A 23217-nucleotide genomic window follows, 5' to 3' on the forward strand; every position below is an offset into this window, starting at 1 on the left:
TATTTTCAGGCAGAAGCAGTGCACAAAAGTGAACTTTTGTCAAGCAGCTTTGGTCTCTCGGTATTCAAACAGAAGGTCTTAAGTTTTCTGGTCTTTGAATTTTGCTTCCTCATAGCTACATTCTAGTTTAAAATTAACTTGGAGTGAAAGAATTCCCTTAGAGCCTTAACCTCCAAAATACTACCATGAGACAGCACCTCATACACTTCAGTCCTTACTGGAGTTAACACAGGTTTCCATCCATACTTAATTAAAAAAAAAATAGTCTGAGAAAGCTTGTTTGCTTCTCAAGGTTCACTTCAACTCCATAAGTAACTGTAACATGGAGGAGTTTTATCAGGAATGACAACACCAGAAAAGCCTGAAGTGAGCAAATGCTGTCAAAGATGTTCAATAGTTATGCAGCAGAGGGGACAACTAGCATTTTAGAAAGCATTTTTGCTTTTGTTAATGCAAGCAAAGTCTGTAAGATAAGCAAGCAGTGATTTGCTTAAAATACAGTGGCTCAAGCCATCAAGAATCATGCTTGAAAATGCCGAAAGGAAATAATGATTTAATGATTCCAGCCACTACTGACAGAAAGCCAATTACATGGAGCTCTCAAAAAAAAAAAAAAACAAAAACCACAAAACAAAACAAAAAAACCTTGAACACCAAACCAGGAAAAAAAGGTGCACAAAAAGTTCTGTATCTCACTGGGATACAATCATTATGGGACTAAGCAAAGCTTCCACAAAACTTTTCAGTCAATGAAAATGAAATTAACATCTAACACCTGAAGTTATTCAGAATTAAGCATCTGAAAACCTCTGGAGTCAACAAAACTAATGAAAAAGTGTGTTAGGATCTTGGGGGAAGTGGGAAGGATGAATTCAGAGGCAAACAAAACCCAAAACATTTGAAAATGCTTGAGTTTTTTTTTCTAGGAAATTACTACAAGGTCAATTTCTCTAAAAGAAGTTTCAAAAAATCTAATTTATTTTTGAAAGAGCTCTCTTGGGCTTACAAAAAAAAAAGAATTTTTTAATTTAGAGCAACAGTATAAGAAAGTACAAATCAAGGATGGATAATACTGGTCAAATTTTATATTTTCAATACTTCCAGTGAGGCCAAGGACATAAACCATAATTAAGATGACCATATTAATATTACCATAAACCATACTAATATTGGCTTGTCTTAAAAGGCTAGCAGCTATCAGCTAAGCTGTGACAAGAAATGACAGGGTGCTAACTCTGTCCCAAATGCAAATCCCAACTGAAGTTATTAATTTTAATTTGCATTTGCAGTAAATTAAGCATGTTGACAAGAGTAGTTAAAATTTATTCAGCTGACACTCACCTAGCTCACCTATTAGATCACATATCCCTACATCTTAGAAAGACAAAGTAAATCTGATTACAGATGGATTCAAAATGGTTTGAGTGTAATGAACACCCAACAAATTTTTGTTAGCAAATAATCAGCAAGATTTAAGTGCAGATCTAAGACAGTTTCACACACAGGTACTTCATTAAACTATTCCCTCCTCCAGTAGAAAAGCTACGCTTTAAGATTATACATGGGTAAGTAGAGCTGCTGCTGAGAAATATTCTTACTGTGAAAGGAACAGGAGAATATGCTGTAAGGAAGAAAGTCAGCCAAGAAAAGCAGCAGCCTAGGGAAAGTAATTTTTGGATTATCTGACAGAAATGGACGATTGTTGATCCAAGAAAAAAGAAGGGAAGAATTAAAGACAGGATGATTAATTTAGCACCATTCAACTTGAAAAGCAAACATATATTTTCATCTAGACACTACAGTCCTATCATAGGACTCCTAAAATTAAAAGATCATAGACATTTTATTTTTTTTTCCAGTTCATTTAGCACACTTACCAGCATTTGCTGTATAGAGAATTTCATTGATGGGTCAGTTGTACTTCCTCTCTAAAGTGCTTTGAGGGGAGCTCAAGTGCATCCTCTTCCTCAATCTTTGAAGTGTTTACCTGTACCACCAGCTTTGAAAGTAAAAGGCAACAGGCAGGCAATGCAGAGACAGGAATGAGGCTGTGTACAATATCATATTACTCAAAAAATATTTTAGTGTTGCTCTTCAACTCTTACAGGGACGCAAAGTTCTATTTTTTTTTCCCCTTTAACCAAATCTTTAGATATTATTTTAAAGTTACTATTTAAAATTGACACTTTGGAATTAGGTCAGCAATATATCAGTTGACAAAAATATATAAACAGATAATCTAAAATCATATACATTATATACACATATACATAAAACAAAGAGGATTCTTGAACAGAATTATTGATGTACTACAGCAAAAATCAATTGGAAAACTCCCAATATTAAATAAAACAGAATCACCACTCAATACTAAGAACTAACAGGAGGACATTGTACTAGGAATGTTGATGAGTGTAGAATTACAAAAAATAGTTCATCATGTCTGTATAACCACATCAGAGTAAAAAGAATTCATACTACAAATACTACAGGTGAAGACCATGACTCACAAAGATTTGTCCACAATGTGAGTGCAAGAGGGGGAAGTATTTAATGGACAAAGAGTAAGACACACTTAACATTCATATCTAATATTTTATATTCCAAAAGTATCTAGAAAAGATAAATCTACTCTGTGACCTGTCACAATTATTAATATAATTATTTTTAAAACCCCAAAATTAAATCAGCAAGATGAAATTTTTCACACAAGAATTTAAAAGAACTGGCAAGGAGCCAATATTGACTACTTCTGTTTATGTTACTCATCTTCATGTTAAAAAGACTAGCATGATGAAAGAGCAGGAGAATGAGGTTGCTTCTGAGCTGATGACTGCAACTAAGGAAGTTTCCACCATGCCTAAAGGTTAGGAGCTCATGGTTTTCATAGTATATGTTATAGGTCTGCAGACTTAGCAAAAGTAACCTGCTTCTTATATAACATGGAACTTAAAATAAGAAAACTTGATATTTTTTTTTTAAATTAAATTCTGGCAGACAGTCAGGCTGCACAATACTAGGGGATCTAAATATGACTACACAAGAGCAAAATACTAGGAATTAATTCAGTGTCATCTCCATCTCTCCTCTATAAGGAACAGACAAAAAAAAAGGTAGTGCTTGTTGCTTCTCCCACCTTGTCTAACTGTTGATTTTTTATTTTTTTTCAGGTGGGGCTTGTGTTAAAATTTTTATGACTAAACTCTAAAAATAGGTTTAATAGTTCTTATTTTTCTTGACCATGGAAGTGCAGAAGCAAAAGTATTATAAACAATGGCAAAACTTATCCTTTACTTCCACATGCAATTAGCAAGCAGCAATTTTGGATAATATCAAAGTAGGAACATTTCATAGTTTCTGGGGAAATACTGCACACAATAAAGCAGATGTCTTGATGAGAGAAGAAAGGATTTTATTATGGAGAATGGTGAACTTCTCCCAAAATTGTTAAACCTAGAGGTGAATTAAGTGAATGTAAGAACATAATGCTTCCTCCACTAGCTCAGAAAAAGTCAACACAAATGTTAGTATGTAAAAGAAAGTGACTAGAAGCAAAAGAGTGTAATAGATAAAATGAAGAAGAAATCTAAAGAAGATTCCATCTTCTTTAGAAAGATGGAATGGAACATGATAATTTCCATCATGTTGTTGGCTAACCAAGAAGAAGTTTCCAAATCAAGATAGCAACGATATAACATGGATTATAATAGTCCCAAATTTGCTACAACAGAAGCTTTAGAAGTAAAAACTACAGTGCACCAATACCATAATTTGCATTGAATGCTTGCTCATGATTCAGCACCTGTTTTCCAGGTAAGACAAAAATTCAGTATCCTCTGCAGAGAAGCTTCAACCCTGTGTGTATCAGAAACCCAGAAGCTCACTCGTTATGAATGTCTATTAAGTGAGCCAGGGACAACTTTCAACATTTATACCTCTTCCCCGATTCTTAAATTCTTAATCCATCATTATTTTCTTAATGCTCTTCCCTCTTTTTAACTTTTATAGATTAAGAATTGAAAACTGAGATGCAGTTGAATTCCTATGGCCAGGACCTGCAGAGGGAGCAGATGAGCGAGTACTCAGATAAAGTCATCTTTGATTCCACTCCTACACAAGGTTCACTGCAGAACCGTAAGAATTGCACGTATCTAGGTATCTTCTCAAGCCACAGAAGTGGAAGTCTCAATCATTTCATCTTTCTTTGGATGTAAAGAAGCACAGTCCATTTATGAACTTCTTAACAATAGGTAGAAAACTTCATGACATGACTATAACAGAGACATTTCCACAGATAAAACATCTGTTTGTTTAGCATTCTTTTTGCCAAGTCTTAACGGGGCAGGGAAGGCAACAAGCACTTATTATGCTTGAAAGAAAATAATTCTACCATTGCCCTTAGGGAAGGAGGTCAATGCCTTCATATGCACGAGTGGAGAGAGTGTTAAAACTTCTGGCAAGCACGGTTCTTGCTTGGCTCGTCTGTTCTTGCACAGTTCTTTGTATGAGAGAGGAACGAGGAGCAGCAGCAGGTCTATCCCCCTCGGAGGAGAGGATCAGCTGTCACTAGTTTCTGCAAATGCTTGCACAGTCTGCAGTAACTGCAGCTTATTCTTCATCTCCTACCCCAGCAGAGCAGAGCAGGGCTGTGGAAGGAAGAGCCACAGCACTGCTCCTGAATACTCTGTGATCCCCTTGGGTCCAGCAAAACTTGGTGAGACTAAAAAAGCCACACTGAGAAACCGCTTCTCTGCAAGAATTATGATCACAATGTGATCACTTTGCATGTACAGCATTAGTGACAGAGCTTTAATGGAAACTGGACCTCAGATAGCTTTCTTGGGAAGGAAACTCATTCATAAAGGTCTAAATGCACAGCACTAACTCTTACAGTTACCTTCTCAAAAACTATCTGAAAATGATGCTGGGTTTGGTGGTTTGTTTTTTTTATTCCAAAGAAAATTCCCTTTTAAGGGACTTACCTTCTCCAGTGCCAACGAATCCACAGGCTCAAGACTGATGGAAGCCAGGGACTGCAGAGCTGATAGACTTAATCCACCTGCTAAAAAGGATCATGCTGGACCTGGTAAGAACCACTGGCTGCACACTCCAAATCTAATTTACTCCACTCGGTATGAAGACCCTACAAAACTTCATTGTCTAGCTTCTTGGCCAGGCAGAGTCTCAGAAGCAATCCAAAATCAAAAGCTCAGAGTGACCCAGTCCCTAAGAGGGCACAAGACACACAAGACCAACGCATTTCTCCCCAAAGGCACTTTCATAAGTAAGCAGAAAAAGAATATCCGACATCAAGCTATATTTCAGAATTAAAGCACCTACATCACAGTCAGCAATTATGTCTACTGTGAACTAGAAAAAGAACTGCAAGGCTGACATTAAACATCTTCACACAGATGTTGGCACAAAACTTATTTGAACTCTTTTCTCCCCAGGCTGACAAGACCATAGCCACAATCTGGACATACAAACCAGAACTGTCAGTCTTCTCTGTCTCTCATTTCAGAGCAACTAAAGGATTATCATAACTTCAGGAATTCAGAAACACCCTTTCTAAATAAAGCCCACTGCACTCATACAGGCTCAGCTGGTATAATGCTGTACGTCAAGATAAAACAGTGTTTTAGGGCCAAATCCCTCTTCAAGCATGTGTGTCTTCCAGTCTCACAGACAGACATCATGCAGTGTTTCACACCCTCTAAAACAAGGCATAATGTAACAAGGGTAGCAACGTAAGGTATTTTCCTTCACTGTGGATTTCCAGCTCCTCTCTCTAAAGAGACAAAAACCCATCAGGATCCCAGGCAAGACCTCTGGAACAAGGGCAATCTTCTCTTCAACGTTAGTCATCCTCTCATCCATAGGACAGAAATACACCTTTATCTCTAATACTGCTTCTCTGAATGCCTACCCCACAGCTATCTTTTGAATTGTACTCAGGATATTACCAGAAAAAGTCTTTTCAGTGTCTCCACATGCCCATAACGTATTTATTTTCTTTTTCAGAAATCCCCTTCACCAACACGCTATATGCTTTGGGACTTTTCAGCATCTGAGGGCTGGCGAGGCTTGCTAAGAAGTTATTTTCTCTCAACATCACTGCAATAGTTTCATCAGAAATCATCATCACTTCAACACTATCAACAAAATTGGGATGTTACATCCAGGCTTAAATGACAGTAATGAATCACCAGGCATCACATAGATTCTGCGTATCAGAGCTTTCAAGTTGCCAAGGTCCAACCACCAGCTATTTTCAACATGGCAGAGGGAAGCAGAGTCGACACACTTCTCTCTGAAAAGACGACTGCTTTTTACACACAAATTTTAAAGAAATGTCAAGTTCTGATTTAAAAAAGAATAAAACTTTTACTATTCAAACGGTTATCACCATAACAACCAACCTCCACATAAACTTTCAAGTAATATCATCTTCACAATACTATATGAAGTAGGAAAGTAATAACTTCAATTGAGGAACTAAGGCATGTATTAGATATAAGTAATTTTCAAAAATAATCCTATATTATGCATAAATACCCATAGCTTTTACACCACAAATAAAGCCTGCTGGATGACCTCTGTGGTATTGGTTTGTAGGTAGCCATTATATGGAGTTGGATGTCCCGAACAGGATACAAGAGAAAAATCATACACATAATTCTGAACATCAGAAGGCTTCAAGCATTTCTGGCAGGATAGCATATTTTTGAAAATACATTTACATTAAAAACAGCTGACTTTTTGGCATGTAGGTTTTTATTTTAACTTATCTTCCTATGATAAACCTACAGCCAAAGTAGCACCTTTCTGCAAACTACCCTAACTTCTGGCTGAATTTCTTTCCTTCACAGTACTTCCTTCAACATTCCCTATGCATTCCATAAAGGCTCTTCAGGCAAGCACTACTAAGTTTAAATGAATGGTAAAGACAAACCAGTTTCATGAACCAATATAGTGCTTCACAAAGTAGGTCATACTGCCTGCAATTGACAGCTTAATATCTCCTTATAAAAACAAACAAAAAACCCCAACCAAAACAAACCAGACCAGAATGAGAGCTGAACCTAGCACCACCCAGAGTGGAAGTTCCCAAATATCCGTACCCCATCCTCAAAGTGGTACTGCAGAGCTAGACAGAGGCTGCAACAGCACTTGCATTTCCCAATCAGCTGTTCAGAGCAGATCCACAGAGGACGAAGTGAAGAATGAGGTGTCCATGAGGTATGGGCATGCCCAAGATCATCAGAAGATAGGACCGATTTGATGCAGAGCAGCTGGAGAAAAGATGGTTAGGACCAGGAACAGAGATGTGTAAGGGAAGGAGTAAGAAGGCTGTGGACAGCTGACTAGCACTGGAAGAAAATTAGAAGCTGGGAGAAGCCTCTTGCATACGAACTTTCATTTGGACTTACTGAGAAATAAGAGATTTTTACAATTCCTCAAAGACACTACATTCAAAAGGCTATTCTCATTCATGTGATTATTCTAGAACTGCAAAATGAAGTTATAAACTAACCACTGGGTACTCAACAAATGGAATCAGCTGGTACCCCTTCATATTTCTTCACAGACAAACAGAAGTATCTGTATTAAATCGCCCTGTTGCAGCAGAGCGTCAACTGTATACAAAATTCAGAGAAGGCATCACATTCTTGTGTTTCTAACCCCTTTCAAAAACTTTAATCAAGTTGCTTTGAAATCTGACACTTTTAATCAGTATTCATACTTCAAATTGAAATATCTAGAAGATGTCCCTAAAATACAGCACCTAAAGAAAGAAATCCACACTGTTGCTTTTAGATTTGTCATTTAGTATTTATCAGACTCATTACCAGGCATCTACCCATCAAGGTCTTCATTGGAAGAGATAGCATACTATGAAGTAGATCACAAGGTTGCGGATGTCTTCTGGCTTGGTCCCAGTGTATCCCCAAATGCAAGATGAGAACTGTACCTCAAGTATTACAATATTAAACATACAATAATAACTGCAGAATTTGCCATGTCCCCACACCCAGGACCTACACAGCCCTCTACCATTAAATACAGGCAGGCAATGGCCCTATTCTTGGGCTGTTCTCAACCACCTCCCCAGCTGCTCTGTAAAATGAAATAGCAATAAAATTAAACTAATCTCCCACACTGAGCGGACAACAAGCACATTGCAATCAAAGACTGGCACTAAGAGGAATCTCAAAGATGTCATTAACAGGTATTGCTTCAAAATACATTTGTTTCCAAGTGGTAGCTTTACGCAGCTACAACACCCAACAACAAGAAAAAGTCATTCCACAACACTGTAAGCTTCCAACACTCAAAAATTATGCTTTCCACCATAAACTCAGATTCACTATCTCCATGCCCCTGCCACTGCTGCTAGTCCTTACAATGCACTCCTCCCAAACATCACTGAGTCATCTCCTCATTTCTGATTAAGAATAGAACCAAGACACAGGGAAAGAAGAGAGTCATGTGTGGTCACCTAAATGCGATCAATCGCTTTGAGTAGCAGGATTTTCAGAAGCAGAAGAAGCCTGAACAATAAAGGATATAGAGTGTTGAAAGCCCTGCATGTTTCCCACAACAATGACCAATACGAGCCCTATTAGGATAGCATCTAAGCATCCCTGTCTGTTCTCATTACACTACAGCTGAAAAGTATTTTCAATATATTCAGATGAAGAATCAAGACACAGAAAAAGACATCCATAGAACAGATGCAAGGGTTCTGCCACCTAGTGGCACTGAGAGCCTCAAATTATTATTTCTACCATATTATTATTACCTTCACTTTATTTTATTTAACTGGAAGCATTTGACAGCACAGAACAGAATAAAGAGCATGTGGTTTCACTAGTATTGAAATTACCAAGCCTGGTTCCCTGCAGCTTCATTTCAAAACTGCATTCTGTAGCACCCAAGGTGATGAGTTTCAATTGAAGCTTTTCTAGCTATTCAGACAGTCACAGCATATTTCTCTTCATCCCTCCTCCAGCTCCTGTAGACTCTGCTGCCTAATGTTGAAATTGATTTTGTGCTGTATGGTTTCTCTCAGTCTGCTGCCCATTTTCAGTACTTGCAGTATTATAGTATCTTTGAGGTCCCTATCCATTTCTCATAACTGCTAGAATCCAACAAATCTCAAAAGTAATCATGGGTAGAAAAGAGAAAAAGACAGACACTGAGAGACAAAAGCAGAAAATAGAAGACTTGTTTCCTCATAACACCATCATCACGGTTTGTCAATAAAGGATCTTTGTCAGCCCCAACAGTTTAAGGGATTCCCCTGCCCAGCTCACAGCATGGACCCACAGCATGTCATGTCAAGGCATCAGGGGGACAGAGGAGCACAGAGGAAGGACCTCCTTAAGGCAAGCAACTAGAAGAAACCACCCTTTTTGCCAGACCATAAACTCAAAAGCCCCCTTTCCCACTTGGGATTCAAAGCCAGGAGCACTTTAATGCCTAAACTAGGTCAGTCTTTGTTTACACAAAACACAAATGAGAAAAGAAGTATCACTCATCCAACTTAGTCAGGATAGGTCCAAACCACCGGACTACAAAACACAAAGCGGCATGCTGCATCTCTTTTTATTTTATTTTTTTTAAGAAATGAAATCTTATGAAATGGACTGTCAGAGAACGTGCCTCACACAGACATAGACAGGTGACAAACAACTTTTTTCCCTTTAAGACTGATATGTTTCCTCCATGGGAGTTTTGACAGTGTAATTTGAAATGACCTCATAATATTGTTAGGCTATATGACGGTTCCAGCTAGGTTTGTCCAGGTTCCAGCCCTGTTTGTCAACTTTTGTAACCTTCGTAAGCCATGAGCACTTTTGGGCTACATCTACTACAAGCTCCTTAATAAACAACAGATAGGTTCGGATATTTCAATTTCAGTCCAGAAAAAACAAAACACACCAAACCAAAAAGCCACAAAACAAAAACAAACACCACCACCCCCCAGAAAAACCATAAGCAAGATCACAAACACTATACAGCTGTAAGTACTATCTTTCTGCCATCTCTAGTTTTTTCCTCTGATACCATAGCAATCCCTCCACCCCCCTTGAAGTTCCTTAGCTACAACCTATGGCAATTTCCCCACCCACCCCAACGGGTGAGGGAAAAAAAGGAGAAAAAAAAGAAAAAAGGAATATCTGCTACAGAAGACCACAGGTGAGTCAATATTGCAGAGCTAGCAATGATTCACAGATCTCTCTGGTGGACTTTTATCAGAAAATAGAAGACGACTTCAGCAAGTTTCATTTCTTGCTCTGTATTCTACAGATTTGAATTCCAGCTCTGTAATATATAGCTGTAAAACAAGCATGCAAGAACAACCACAATGATGAAAAGAGGTACATGTGTACCTTGATGTGAAGCCATGTTTGATCACCCAGTGATGAGTTTTGTCAACTGCAGCTATAAAGACACACTAGATCTCTTCTAAAAAGCAAGGCCCTTTCCCTTGTTAACAAGCTAGTAGCTTTCACAGCAATAGTCCTTAGGATCGAGAAGGAAAACAGATCGTGGGAATAAATGTGTTGGCAAAGCACTACTTCACAAATGCAGGACTGTGAGTAAAAGCCAGATACAGATTGCTTCTCTTTGCAGCCTCCTGAACCAAACCGATGATGGCTCAGCACAGAAAGCGTTAGGCTTTCTTACAGTGAGCGTTTGCACTCTAATCTACATGTAGAAAGTTACTCAAATTACTGAGATTCCAAGGTACCATTCAAAAGAAGTTAGGGATGTGCTGAAGTGAAGGTACATCTTTATCTTCATTTTCAGATTTCACTTAAACTCGCTTCACATTAGTGCTGAAAACCTCTCAAAAGTCAGCTGCAACCCAAGGAACTTGCAGAGCACAGTAGTAAACCATAGTCCCTCATGTAGCAAAACTACTTATAAGGGACTGTTAGATGTTAACCAGAGCTTCGTTTATGCCTCATTTCAATAAATAGTGTGCCCAGAATGGCACGGATGCCACTAGGTTGTTTTCAGGCAGTGGCAATGTGCATCACCCCTTTAGATGGTGCTAGCTCCCACAGATCTGGTTCAGGAATCTCAGTACCACACTACAGAATTTTTAAAATATTAAGGAAACACACTTTTTTATCATGATAAAGTTAGAATAATTTTATGCAGTAATGCAGAGTTCTAAAATAGCACCATTTATATGTTGAGGATGACAATAATTTTCTTCTCCCCTCATTTCTATGAATCTCTAGACCTGCACCTCAGACTCAGTCATTAGATGTTACACATATCATATTTTGTAAGAGACCCTGACCCATCAGTGAATCAGTCAGTTCACCCATTTTTTTATAAGCAATGGAGCCTTACAATCAAGGTACAGCCCTCAAGTCAGGATCCGAACACCATCCATCCCTGGTTACTTTTATGTTCTCCCAAAATTCCGCTTCCCTGAAGTACTCAATTTCTTGTTTAATACACCTGAAGTAGCACAGGGAACAACATAAACAGACTGATCTGTTAAGCATTTTATTTTTCCAACACCAGAAAGAGATATCTGGGAAAAATAAAGAAGATGGGTATTTCTTTCTCATTTCAGCTTCTGGGAAAGATGGGATGAGGAGACCTGCCTTACTCTGCTCCTCTCATTCAGGACCTCTGGGAGCTGCTAGCACCCTGTTCAGGGACAGATTCTGTTCAAGCAGGCAGGATTTAGCTCCTGATAGTTCTGTATCTCTAGCAGGTGATTTCCAGGCTCAAGATGTTTGTCCTTCTACCTAGTCTGCCTACACTGCAGGACAGAGCCCCAGAAGAATGTATCCAGTTATTGCAAGCTGTAAGCTGGAAGCAGTGGCTTGCACACAGAGGGCAAGTAAGGACTAGATGCTTAGAACAGTGTGGCAGACCCAGTTACACATGTTCTAACTCTACTGCTGATGAAGCAGTACATAGTATGATTTTCTTAAAGCAGCAGCATTGAGATTGGTATTTTAGTTTTGTCACCTGTGTTCTATCCAGGTAAGGAATACTCATACTGCCCACAAACTGTAACACCACACTAATTAGAAAATTGTGTTTGACTTATTCTATGCCTTATTTCTTATCCAGCATTCCAGTATAGTATATCAGTCACAAGTTTATTGGACAATCTTTGATATTTGAAGTGGTCTTCTTCAGAAGCATCCAAATTGGCTTTTCAGAATACAGTATTTTTACTGAAGTTGTGAAATCGTGATACTGATCTTCTAACCTGGTTTCTAAAAACATACAAGAGTAGGAGCTATGTTCAAAACTCTCAATAAATCTCTTTACAAAAAGACCCAAAGCAGAAAGATGACATATGCTGCTTCTGGCATTATTCTGTCCCATATCAACATCTAAAAGAAGTCTGCAATGACAACTAAGGAGAAAAGGACATCAGACTACACACGCAAGTGTGCCAAAGAGCTGGAAGCCCCAGTTCAGAGGCTAGAATGTCAGGCATTTCCTCCACTACAGTGTGTGACTGCATCTACTAGCCAGAGGTCACAAGTAGATTTGAGTTGCCAGTTTTAGGGTTGGGGTGGTTTTTGTTTGTTTTAAAACAATGGAGTGTTTTCTTTGTCCTTCTGAAGTTATATGGTAGTGCCAAAACATGTTTAACATTTAACATATTAGTGCATTCATTTATAGAAGCTGCAATTCTGGATTATGTATCTGACAAGTCATCTAAATTCTAGCACCTCAAATTATGTAGACTGATTTGTCACTATAACAACAATTTTTGTCTCTAGAACAAAGTTGACCATAAAAAAGTACTATTTGTTCTCTCCCTAACTGAAGCTAACAGTTAGTGAAAGCTTTGCTTCTCCTGTCCAGAAAGGCAGAATTTACATCTTTTAACATAAGTTGACATAACATGTCTGATTCTAGACAAACTATTTAATGTACCTCATATAAGTTATTTCATCAGTGAGAAAGGAAGTTTTCCTGGATTTGAAGAATGTATGTAGAATGTAAAGAAACACTTTGAATAAAGATCCTAAAACAAGAGGGAAGAGAACATGTGCAGGAATTCAGGAGGGGGTAGAGCTATTGCTTGTTGGCACTAAGGCTAAGAATGCCTTTGGTTTCATGTTTGTAGGGTTGTTTTTTTTATTCTTTTGAGAAAGCCATTCAACCTCAAGGTCAGTGTCTCACGTAAGAAACACACACCCTCTCCCCAAGTATTTGTGTAGAGGAATTCTTTATCAGTAACTAGAAGCATAAACATGTGCCTGAAATATATTGACAGTAAGTAGACTGCCCAGCATTTGGAGAGCAGGCATTTTATTTTTAAGCATCCATAGAGGGCACGCACGTACCACCTACACTCAGGTTCAGCACGTAAGGATACTGGCTGAAGGACCATCTCACTGCATTGTCACCAAGAAAGGTGGAACTGAGTCCTGAAAAGGCTATTTACAACTAGGTAGTTTCCACACCCTTTAACAGGTGTTTGGACTTTTGTTCATACTGCGAGATGTATCCCTGCTAATGCTCTGCGGTAGGGTGAGAAAGTCTTCTCAGAGGTCTTTATAAGAGGAACTTACAAAAAAGTTTTATGCAGGGGGGCTTCTGGGGGGTGGGAGGGTGCAATCAAGCAACACTTGCTCTTACTGAACCCAGAAGGGCAGACTAACAGGCAAACAGGAGTAATAAGCTCAGAACTAAACCTCCTGCCTAGATTTATGGATTTGTCAGCGGTCAGTTACAGCTAGTTAGACTGAAGCAGTCATGGCTACAGGAAAACCTGGAGTGGCTTTGCACACACACACACGTGCACACACACCACTCCTTTCTTAAAAGGGAAAGGAAGACTACGGATTTGTCACATAACATCAGCCAGATCTAATTCTACTCAAATTCATAAGGACTGATAACCTAGAGAAAAGAGGTTAGTAATGCGAAGTTCTCTTAAAGTGATAGTGCTCAATGCACAGCCCCAAGATAAATCTAGGATAATATCCTACTTACAACATTTTCCAGAGGTTATTACAAATTAAGTCTTTGATACACTTCTGATGAATGTGGAAAGAAGCTAGGGACTCTTTCCTTGCAGGTCAGTTCCACTGCCGAGAGGAACATTGGGCTGAGGTGAGGAGTGGGGGGCAGGAGTTCAGCTAGACCCCAAGGGTTTGAGCAGCAATTTAAGCCTCCCCTGAGTTTATCACCATAGAAAAACAACAGTGTAGAAAAGTTAATGCAGAGAACACAAAATTTTTTTTTTTTTTTTTTTTTAAAAAACAAACATTTTTGGAAGGGGAATAGTTTTGTTTTTCTTATCACACTAATATCACAACAAGCAATGTTAATCCTTTTGTCTCTTACAGAGCAGAAATTTTACATTTGCAAATTACTTGATAGGGACATCTTCTATTAGCATATTAATTAGCAAGTGCTTTTGTATACGCGGGGAAAGAAATATTTCATCTTCTAGTAGAGATTACAGATAAAAACAGGCTCAAACACATTTTTGGAATGTTTAAGTTGGAAAGCATGGACTTAAGCTTAGATTCTTAAGCATATTGAAAAAGGTACAGTTGGAACAGCTATACAAGTATCCTTGCTCTACTTAAAAGCTGCCAGGGCAAACCAAACTTATTAACCATTGTATCTTCAGCCTGTTCTGAAGTAGAACCAATGGAAGTTTTCCAGAAACACTGCTTGCTCATTTCTCCTTTTCCCTCCCACCTTCCATCCTCTGCAAGGGATTATCCAACTTCACTAAAGCTTCTCCAAGACCCAATTGGTTCACGGGATCTTGCTTCAACTCAAGTCTCCATCCCTCTTATCACAAACAAACATTTTACAGATAATGCTTCATTATATTGCACAGAAAAGTTAGTTTGATGCCATGGAAGCTGCACAGTGTTTGTTCTATTTAGAAAAATCAACAAGAAAGTTTCACAAAATAATTCAAGGCCTAAATTTGGAGGCAAAGAGCTAAAATAGTTTGTCACCATGCTACTCAACCAATTACAAAGTGTTGGTATTCTTTTAGAAAGACAAGTATGAAGTCCATTGGAGGTAATCAAACATAAGACAACTTTATTTTCCAACAAATTGTTCCTCATTATTTATAGAGACATAACCATTGTATTAAAAATGTCATGTTAACCAGTGTGTCACTGATACCACTATCACTGGATACAATAATCCAACATTCACTTATCTCTGCCAGCATCAATGCTGCATATATCCAAACAAGACTTGTCCTGTTAAAACAAGACCTGTGACCCAGCACACCAAGTGCCACAGGAATATAGCTTCCTGCTAGTATGCAACATTAACCTAATGTTTACACATCATTCAATTCGAGATCTTTGCTCAGATCTCTTCTGTCATGTGTAGATAACTTTTGATCCTCGATCAACACTGTATCTGGAAGCGTTCTGCTGAAAGTCACCTGCTCCATTTTCTTTCTTCCCCAGTTTTAACAGAAGAACAAGCATTCATTAAAACCTGTAACTTGCATTACAGTTAAAGTGGACATACTTCAGCACAGCCTACTTGTCAGCACAGAAAAGAACATTTGGGAGGCACAGAACTTACCAAAAGCAAGATCTTACCAGCTGTAGGATACCCGGGTTGCTCTTTTCCTTCTCTTACAGAGGCTGAAGGTTCAACAGGTTATCTTGTATTCCATTTCACATTAATGCAGGTAAGCATTTGAAAAAGAAATAGGCAGGAAGAATGCTACTTTGTCTCTAGGAACAACAACACTGACCATCCACATCTGACTGCTAGCTTTGTAGGATGCGTTTGTCACACAGTCCTATCCCGAGGCCGACAAGTTAAGGTTACACTTCTGTCCACAGCAATCTCAGAAACTGCAGGTTTGAAAGAAACTGAAGCGTCACAAGTTGAAGATGCAGTACCCTCTCCATAAGCATTACATACCCCAGGGATTTGGATGTAGAAGAAGGAAAGGCAAGGGTGGCATCTGCACAGCAGCTCACATGAGCAAGCGTAGCACAGTAGGAAAATAAACTCAGTTACTACACAGTAGAAACAACACATATTTACATAAAAAGGCAAGGAAAAAATAGAAGTGTAAAGACGCAGCAGTAGTTACAAGTGTAAGTCATTTCTGCGATTCTAACACTTCCTTTTTTTTTTTCCTTTAACCAGCTGCTCAGTTTTGAGTTTTCTTCTATCTTCCCTCCTAATAGCTTCTGCAATGCAGTTTTCCCCCCATCGATACAAACAGAATTATTTATAACATAATTAAGCCTAAAATTAGGTATCCAGCCACATTAATGCAGAAATATAAAAGTCAGTTTTCCCTTTTGATTTCTTTCTGAAACTTCTGCAAGGTTTTCTTACCATTAGCTTGAAATTTCATAGCACAGATGTTCTCTGTGTGATAACTCATCTTAAAAATAGGACATGCCAAAATAGTCAATAAATTAGGAAGAGATCATACTTCCTTCATCAGGGAACGGTTCTCTGATGAGCTAGAGTCTGAAAAGTGACAAGTCCTGCAAATTTAACACCACTCTGTTATGCTGTGAAGGCAACTGCACTGCCAGATGTGCCACTGTCACAAGACCCTCTTAACAATTAATGAGTTCTCCTCCCTTTTGTTTTTTGGAAGATTTCTTTGTGTATTCAAGTTTATATCAGTATTCCTAATCTGCATGATTTCCACATCAAATGGTTTGTCCTCCTCTATCTGTGCATTCAGAAACAAAGGCTGAAAGCTCTATTGCTATTTTCCTCCATGCTTCATTTGAAATTTTGCCTTCAAATGCATTTACTTGGCTCTTACAAACACGTTCAAGGGTAAAATCTGGACCTTTGCCACATTTGCATTCCTCATTGCAAATACATGCCAACCTTCAAAGTTCAGTTATTTGAGCAAAAACATACGTTAATTGTTATGTGAGAGGAGTGGAAAGTGTATCAGATTAAGCACATTTGAAAGTATTTCACTCCCCTCCTTGCCTGTTAATTCAGCGTAAAGCTAGATTTATTCTGTTCTAGTTTTTCAACATTGCTGCAGCCACTAAGACCACACAAGTGAAGTTTAACACAAAATCAGACTTAACAACAACCAAACAAGCATTCAGAATAAAATTACCTTCTCATATTTATTATTCCAGGACTGGTCTAACAGGTATTGCAACATTTGCCAGTATAAAGTTATTCAGTTACATGTAAAAATAATGGAATGCAAGGAGTATGTTGCAATAAGCCAGCTTAATAGATACCAGCGACTTGAAAGGCCTTTTCTTTTCACCTATGAAGGACAGCAGCGAATAGATTAGAAAAGTGCAAGCCAGGTAACCAAGAAGCAACTACTAAAATAAGTGTTTCAATAACTTAGTATCAGCAGCAGGTTTTACATGCAGAGATAGATGCAACTGAAGGGCGTTCATTCTCCTAAAGGATTAATTGCATCTTTCATCAAAAAGGTACAAATTTTATCCTTCACATATATTCCAAACGAAGACCATGCTTAATTTTGACATGGAAAATGCTTATTCTTTGGGTAGAGTATGAACTGATAAAGAAAGTCAGTGGGTTTCTCCTCTTAGATCTTAAGTGTACATTAAGAGAGACACAAAACCACCACCTTTTCTATGGCTGGTGGCACTTATGCTCTGCATAGCCTCCGACTCATGACTTTCTTCCCACCTCCCAGAAAGAAAAGGAGATAACTCGCTCCTTAAATAACATTCTCTGCTAGAACAGCTATAACCCCAAAGACATACCACCTACCAATGCCCTACAAATGTATATTGATTAAAAAAAAAATTACTTCCTCTTTCACTTCCCTCACCCCCAGTCCTCAGTGTCTCCCACAAAATCTGAAGAACTGACAGTTCTGTATTGTCTGCACCTAATTCTTAGCAGATCATGACTGCAAGAATGTGTAGATGCAGCTTATTAGACTTCTGCCTTTTACTGTGGCTCAGACAGATGGCATCTCGTCAATTTTCACCCTCTGGCCGTATTTTCCAGAGTCCACTCCAGCAGCCCAAGTTCAACAAAGCTGTCATCATTAGCAGTCTCCTGAATAGAAACAAGCTTTCTAAGCTCAAGTACACAGGATTTCCTGAACCATATCAGAGCAGGCACTCATCAAGACAATAACTAAAAGCAAAAGCATTTTAAACAAAAAAACCCCACAATCCAACACAGGAATCTATTATTATTTAGTTATGTGATAGCTTTTCCAGACAGTTTCTTTCTAGCCCCAAATGTGTGCATTTCCTCACAGTAGGATGATTCATGACCTCCATACAAACCTTCTATATGAAAAGTCACTAATGTTCCATGCAGAGAAACAGGCACTTTAAGCCTGGCAATAGAGTTGGGAGACCTCTAAGGCATAGATGTACTTTATGCTATTGATAATCTAGTCAAGTAACAAGTCTTGGAACATTTGCAGTATGTCTACATGAAGATTAGTTAGAAGATACCTACCAGTTCCTTTCAAACATATCCAATTCTTCTATTTTACAGGAAAACAAGAGCATGGGATGGGGACAACAACTGTCTTCAGTACCTGCATTACTGAGACCTCACATTACCCTCTCCATACTTTCCTGCAAATAGACATCAGCTCCCCTACACAAGTTACATACATTTGTGTAGAGATTAAAACAGATTCTCCTTATTACAGGCTTCCCCGGTTCAGGACAGAGCAAGACTTTGGGAGAGAAAATAAAGAATATGGCTTTCAGGCCCTGTCAATGACATCTAAGCAACATGACCTTAGAGTCCATGCAGCCTGATTTTGGGGAAGGACAGAAAGATGTCTTATTTGCCTCATGTGGCTTAAGTTAATTGGGGTGCAAACGGTATGAAATAGGCAGGCAAAGAAAGCAAGAAAAAGAGGCAGGGAAAGAGAAAGGCAGAACAAAATATGAGGAGCCCAGGATGGCAGGCAGACACCAGCTGATACGGAAAGGAGATTCCATATGAAGGTAATAAGAAAAAAATGCTTTGGGTTAGCTAAGTAAGCAAGCTAGAACTGACATCAAGCCCAGAAGGGAAGACCACACACAGCCTGAAAAGCTTAAGTATAAGACAAACCAGATAAAAAAAGGAAGATGACAAAAGAGGAAGTTGAAAGGGAAGGTGCACGCACAAAAAGACAAGAAACCAAAGTACATGTAAAAGACCTGACCACTTCGCACATACAAATTCATATCTGGAAATGGAACTCCAGATTTCAGCTCACCACTTGTTATTTACCAGGTCATATTTACAGAACAGATTGCCCATCTGCAGGCAAAGGCAGCTTTCAGCGAGCCATACAGGTTGAGAGAACTGGCAACTGCAGCTAACGCTACACATTAGCACCAGTATCTCTTGTGCGTGGCCTTACGGATACTTGGTATGGTTGGGGCAGCCTAACTGCACCCTCCCTTCTTCTTTCAAGGAAACAATCAAAAATTGAACTAACAAAAAAAGAGAGAAAGAAGAAAGAAAACCCGCAGAACTTACTTTAATCAGAACAAGCAAACCACGCTGATCTAGCACCACTAGCTTCTATAGTAGCCTTGCCTCAACTGCTCAGGTAACAAAGACAGGTCCTCAGTTAAATGAATTTGTACAATCCAAGAAAACCTGTCATAGCTATGCAGCTTTAATGAAACTGCTTGAACCAGAATTTCTCTAGATGCCATTGTGTACTACTAATTTTCTAGGTTCCAATTCGTCAAATAAATCTATTTCAGCTATTCATCTATTTCGTTATAAATCTATTTCAGCTGTGCTTTTAAGAATAGTACTACCAAAAAAATAGAGGTCACTTGATAGGACTTTCCCCCTTCCCAATTACCTCCATAATTAGAAGGAAAGCTACCTTATCCATTTTCCCCTCAGCAGGATGAGGTTAAGTGCCTTCCCTTGCCTCCGTTTTATGGAAGTTCATCAACGTGTGAATGATACATACACTTATAACAGATATCAAAAATCTTGCAGAGTGACATGCATCACCAAACAACACAAAACATTATCGATTGCTTAGTAAGTATCCTCAAAGTAGAAAACACATGGCAGTAGCTGCTTAGATGGCACTTTTCTTCTTTAACTTTTCTGCAGAAACTCTGATTGTAGCATATTCATTCATGTGCTTAACTTAGGTCTTTGTAATCACACTGTATATTTAATTATCCACATCAAGTGTGGTGAGGACAGGGAAGTTCAAATACCCTCTCTCTGTCCCACTTTCCATGACAGATTCTACTAGAAGATTTCAAGATTTAAATAACTAGTTTTAAATCTTTCTGCTATTATCTTTAACAGACAAGCCAAAAGAGTGAAGTATACATCAGTACTTTGGATTTCAGGAAAATCCTAATTAGACATATTTAACAGATCTTATTAATGCCCCTTTTTTACATTACACCACAGTTTAAGACTTAGCTTGCCTTGAAACTGAAAGATTTCTCTATTTTAACATGCTCAAAGAACTCTTTGGTTTGCATACTACCTAATCCATGTTTCATGTGGACTTTCTAAATGGATTAATTTAACTTTAAATTAATTTAACTTTTAGACTGTAAACGTCGAAAGCCTGAAATAATCAAACAGCAAATACTGGCTCAGACACACCAGAGTGGCTATCCCACTTACCTAAGAGAGCTGGCTTGCTTAACAAACAGGGAGGTGGCAAGTGCAAGGGGAAAAATGTTGTTGTTCTTTTCCATTATTAGCTTAGGTACATGATGAAGCATACATTTTAATAACCAAAACAAGAACTAATACATTTAAAGAAACAACCTCCAGAAGCAGTTAGCATTCAATTCCCAATCCTAGCTAGAGAAACAGAGAATAAACATTTACAGTGCAAAACACAGTAGGCAGATTTGACCTACTACAGATGTCAAACGCAGACAAACCAAAGTTATGCTATGACTTCTGCCCTTCTATTAGGAAATGCATACAGATTTAACTTTAAACATTCCTCAGTGGTAGGGTTTCATAGTGCAAGGATGTAAATGCAAATTCACATTCTTGTGAATACAAGCTGGACTGTTATAACACTCAACTTATAACTCCCAGAGTTCTGATATTTAAGGATACTGTTGTTGTTTCATCACTTGCATCAACTATCCTTCCTATCTGTGAAGGACTAAAAACCAACAGGTCCTAAATTCTTCTACTGAAGCCCTATAGTCTGAGGCTTTGGAATAACACACTCCCTATGTCCCCCCAAAACAAAAATAAAGATAAGAAAACAAACAAACAAACAAAAACCTCAACACCTCAAGAACAACTGCACCACTGCTGTCATACCAGACTGTTTACATGCAGAATATTGTTACCTCATGGCTAAGCTTAAAATGCTATTCTTTTAAAAATTAGAATCTAGCCAAAACCAGAGGTTGCTGGAAGCTTTAGATATGCAATTCCACGAACTAAGTCCATTTCTTTCAAGTCTGCAAAGAAACTAAAAAGGCACCCATGGCAGATTTTCTTAGCAAGTTAAACACATTATGAATCGTCACGCCAATAAAGTCCTGATGAACTACTACAGACTTAGTCACACACAAGTGAGAAAAAAAGAAGTAAGGTTACAAAAGAACCCACGTAAGCTACCACCCACTACTACAGCAATAAAGGGCCAAAGATTGTGCCTCTCCTCTTCCTAGAGCTAAAGAAAAACCACACCAAAAGACCACACAAAGAACTTGTATATGCCATTAGTGACCAACATCATGACTGACAATAATCAACATGTTTTCACCAGCTACGTTTTTCTCACAAGACCTCCTTATTTAAATTCTGTAGCTGGAAAAGAATTTTATCACAAAAGGAATAACAGATGACATCAGATCACATGTTCTTAACTCAAAGACGGTAACTTTAAATAGCACTAGAAGCCTTATAAAGATATTTAATTTTGCAGTGTTACTTTAAATGTTGGTTTAAAGCAGACTAATAAAGCAGATTCACACCCCTAATCAACTTTGGCATATTCCTGAATACTTTGGAAAATAAACAGTAACCACAGCATCATAGAAAGGGCCCAATATCAAACATTCAATAGCTGTTCAAAGCAATCCTAGAAATATGCCATGGGAGTTTCATTCCAGCTGGATAGATTTGAGCCAACTAATTTCCAGTTTGGCCATAAGCAACAACAGCAAAAAAAATCCAAACAAAAACCCCATCATGTATGCGTGCAGAAGATAAACATATGTGGTCAATGCAAATCTAATCAAGGAAACATGGACACTGAAAAATGAGCAATAAATTAATTCTTCGTTACGTAAACCTGAACAAAATAGCAATTCATTCATATAAAAAAAGATACAAGTATGATCAACAACTACTCCTTTTTCTATGCCTTTGCTATTAAAATCCACTGTGTTTATTCATGGTTCAGTCACATCAATACATCTAAAGAGACTTCCACACTGCTTTACAGCAAAAGATATGGGAAGGTAGCTACTATAAACAGACTGGTTTTAGTCTTTAAATCTGCGTAACACACAAAGCATGAAGCATTAGTTTCTTCCATTCTTAAATCTAAGCATTTGGAAGGCCAAGCTTACTGAAGTCTTATCTTCCTTTAAAAACATACAACTGTCTTCTAAAAGTACAAGACCACAGCTATCCAAAACTACCCAAGTCATCCTAAACCACATTGAAATAGACCCTAGCTTTTCCATCAAATGCACAGAAAAATTACTAACTCTGAATTACCGAAGACAAGTGCTTACCTTCAATCCTTTTTAAGGCCGACAGGCAAGTATCCCGGCTTGGAAATTCAAATGGATTATTACAGGTCCGAATGGTGTCACATTCACATTTCCCGTTGATTATGTTACAACCTGTTATAAGGTTTTCATTGCACGGTTCAAATCCAAGAAGCTGATCATCATCCCAGTTTTCATCTAAAATAAACAAACAAACTCACTCACTATTGGATTTCAGCTGCTGTATATAAATTCAGCTGCTTTCGAGTTGTGTGCGATTTATTTCAAGTTCAACATAGTGCTAAACAGAAGATAACAGATTTTAAAAAAATGGATTAATCTAAACTGTGGGATTTGCCAAATACCACATTTTGCAGCTGCTCTATTGCCCATTTTGCTACAGCTACTAGCATTGTTTACTTACATCTGTATGAAAAACTATGTTGTCTCAGGGAAATTTGTTGCTGTAGTATAAATGAGTGCTATTCTAACCTAAATAACTTTTACAGATACTTGAAGTTGTATTTAT

General features: G+C 38.2%; 1 protein-coding gene across 1 annotated transcript in view; it reads right to left on the reverse strand.

Moving 5' to 3' along the window:
* CRIM1 (cysteine rich transmembrane BMP regulator 1 (chordin-like)) overlaps positions 1-23217 on the reverse strand; it is a 181823-nt gene that overhangs the window by 143047 nt on the left and 15559 nt on the right. Inside the window, exon 2 of the mRNA XM_014950989.1 lies at positions 22713-22886. Within this exon, the coding sequence (XP_014806475.1) occupies positions 22713-22886 (174 nt within the window). The remainder of the gene's footprint in view (positions 1-22712; positions 22887-23217) is intronic.

The sequence above is a fragment of the Calidris pugnax genome, unplaced genomic scaffold, assembly GCF_001431845.1.
Source record: "Calidris pugnax isolate Ruff unplaced genomic scaffold, ASM143184v1 scaffold24, whole genome shotgun sequence".
Classification (NCBI taxonomy): domain Eukaryota; kingdom Metazoa; phylum Chordata; class Aves; order Charadriiformes; family Scolopacidae; genus Calidris; species Calidris pugnax.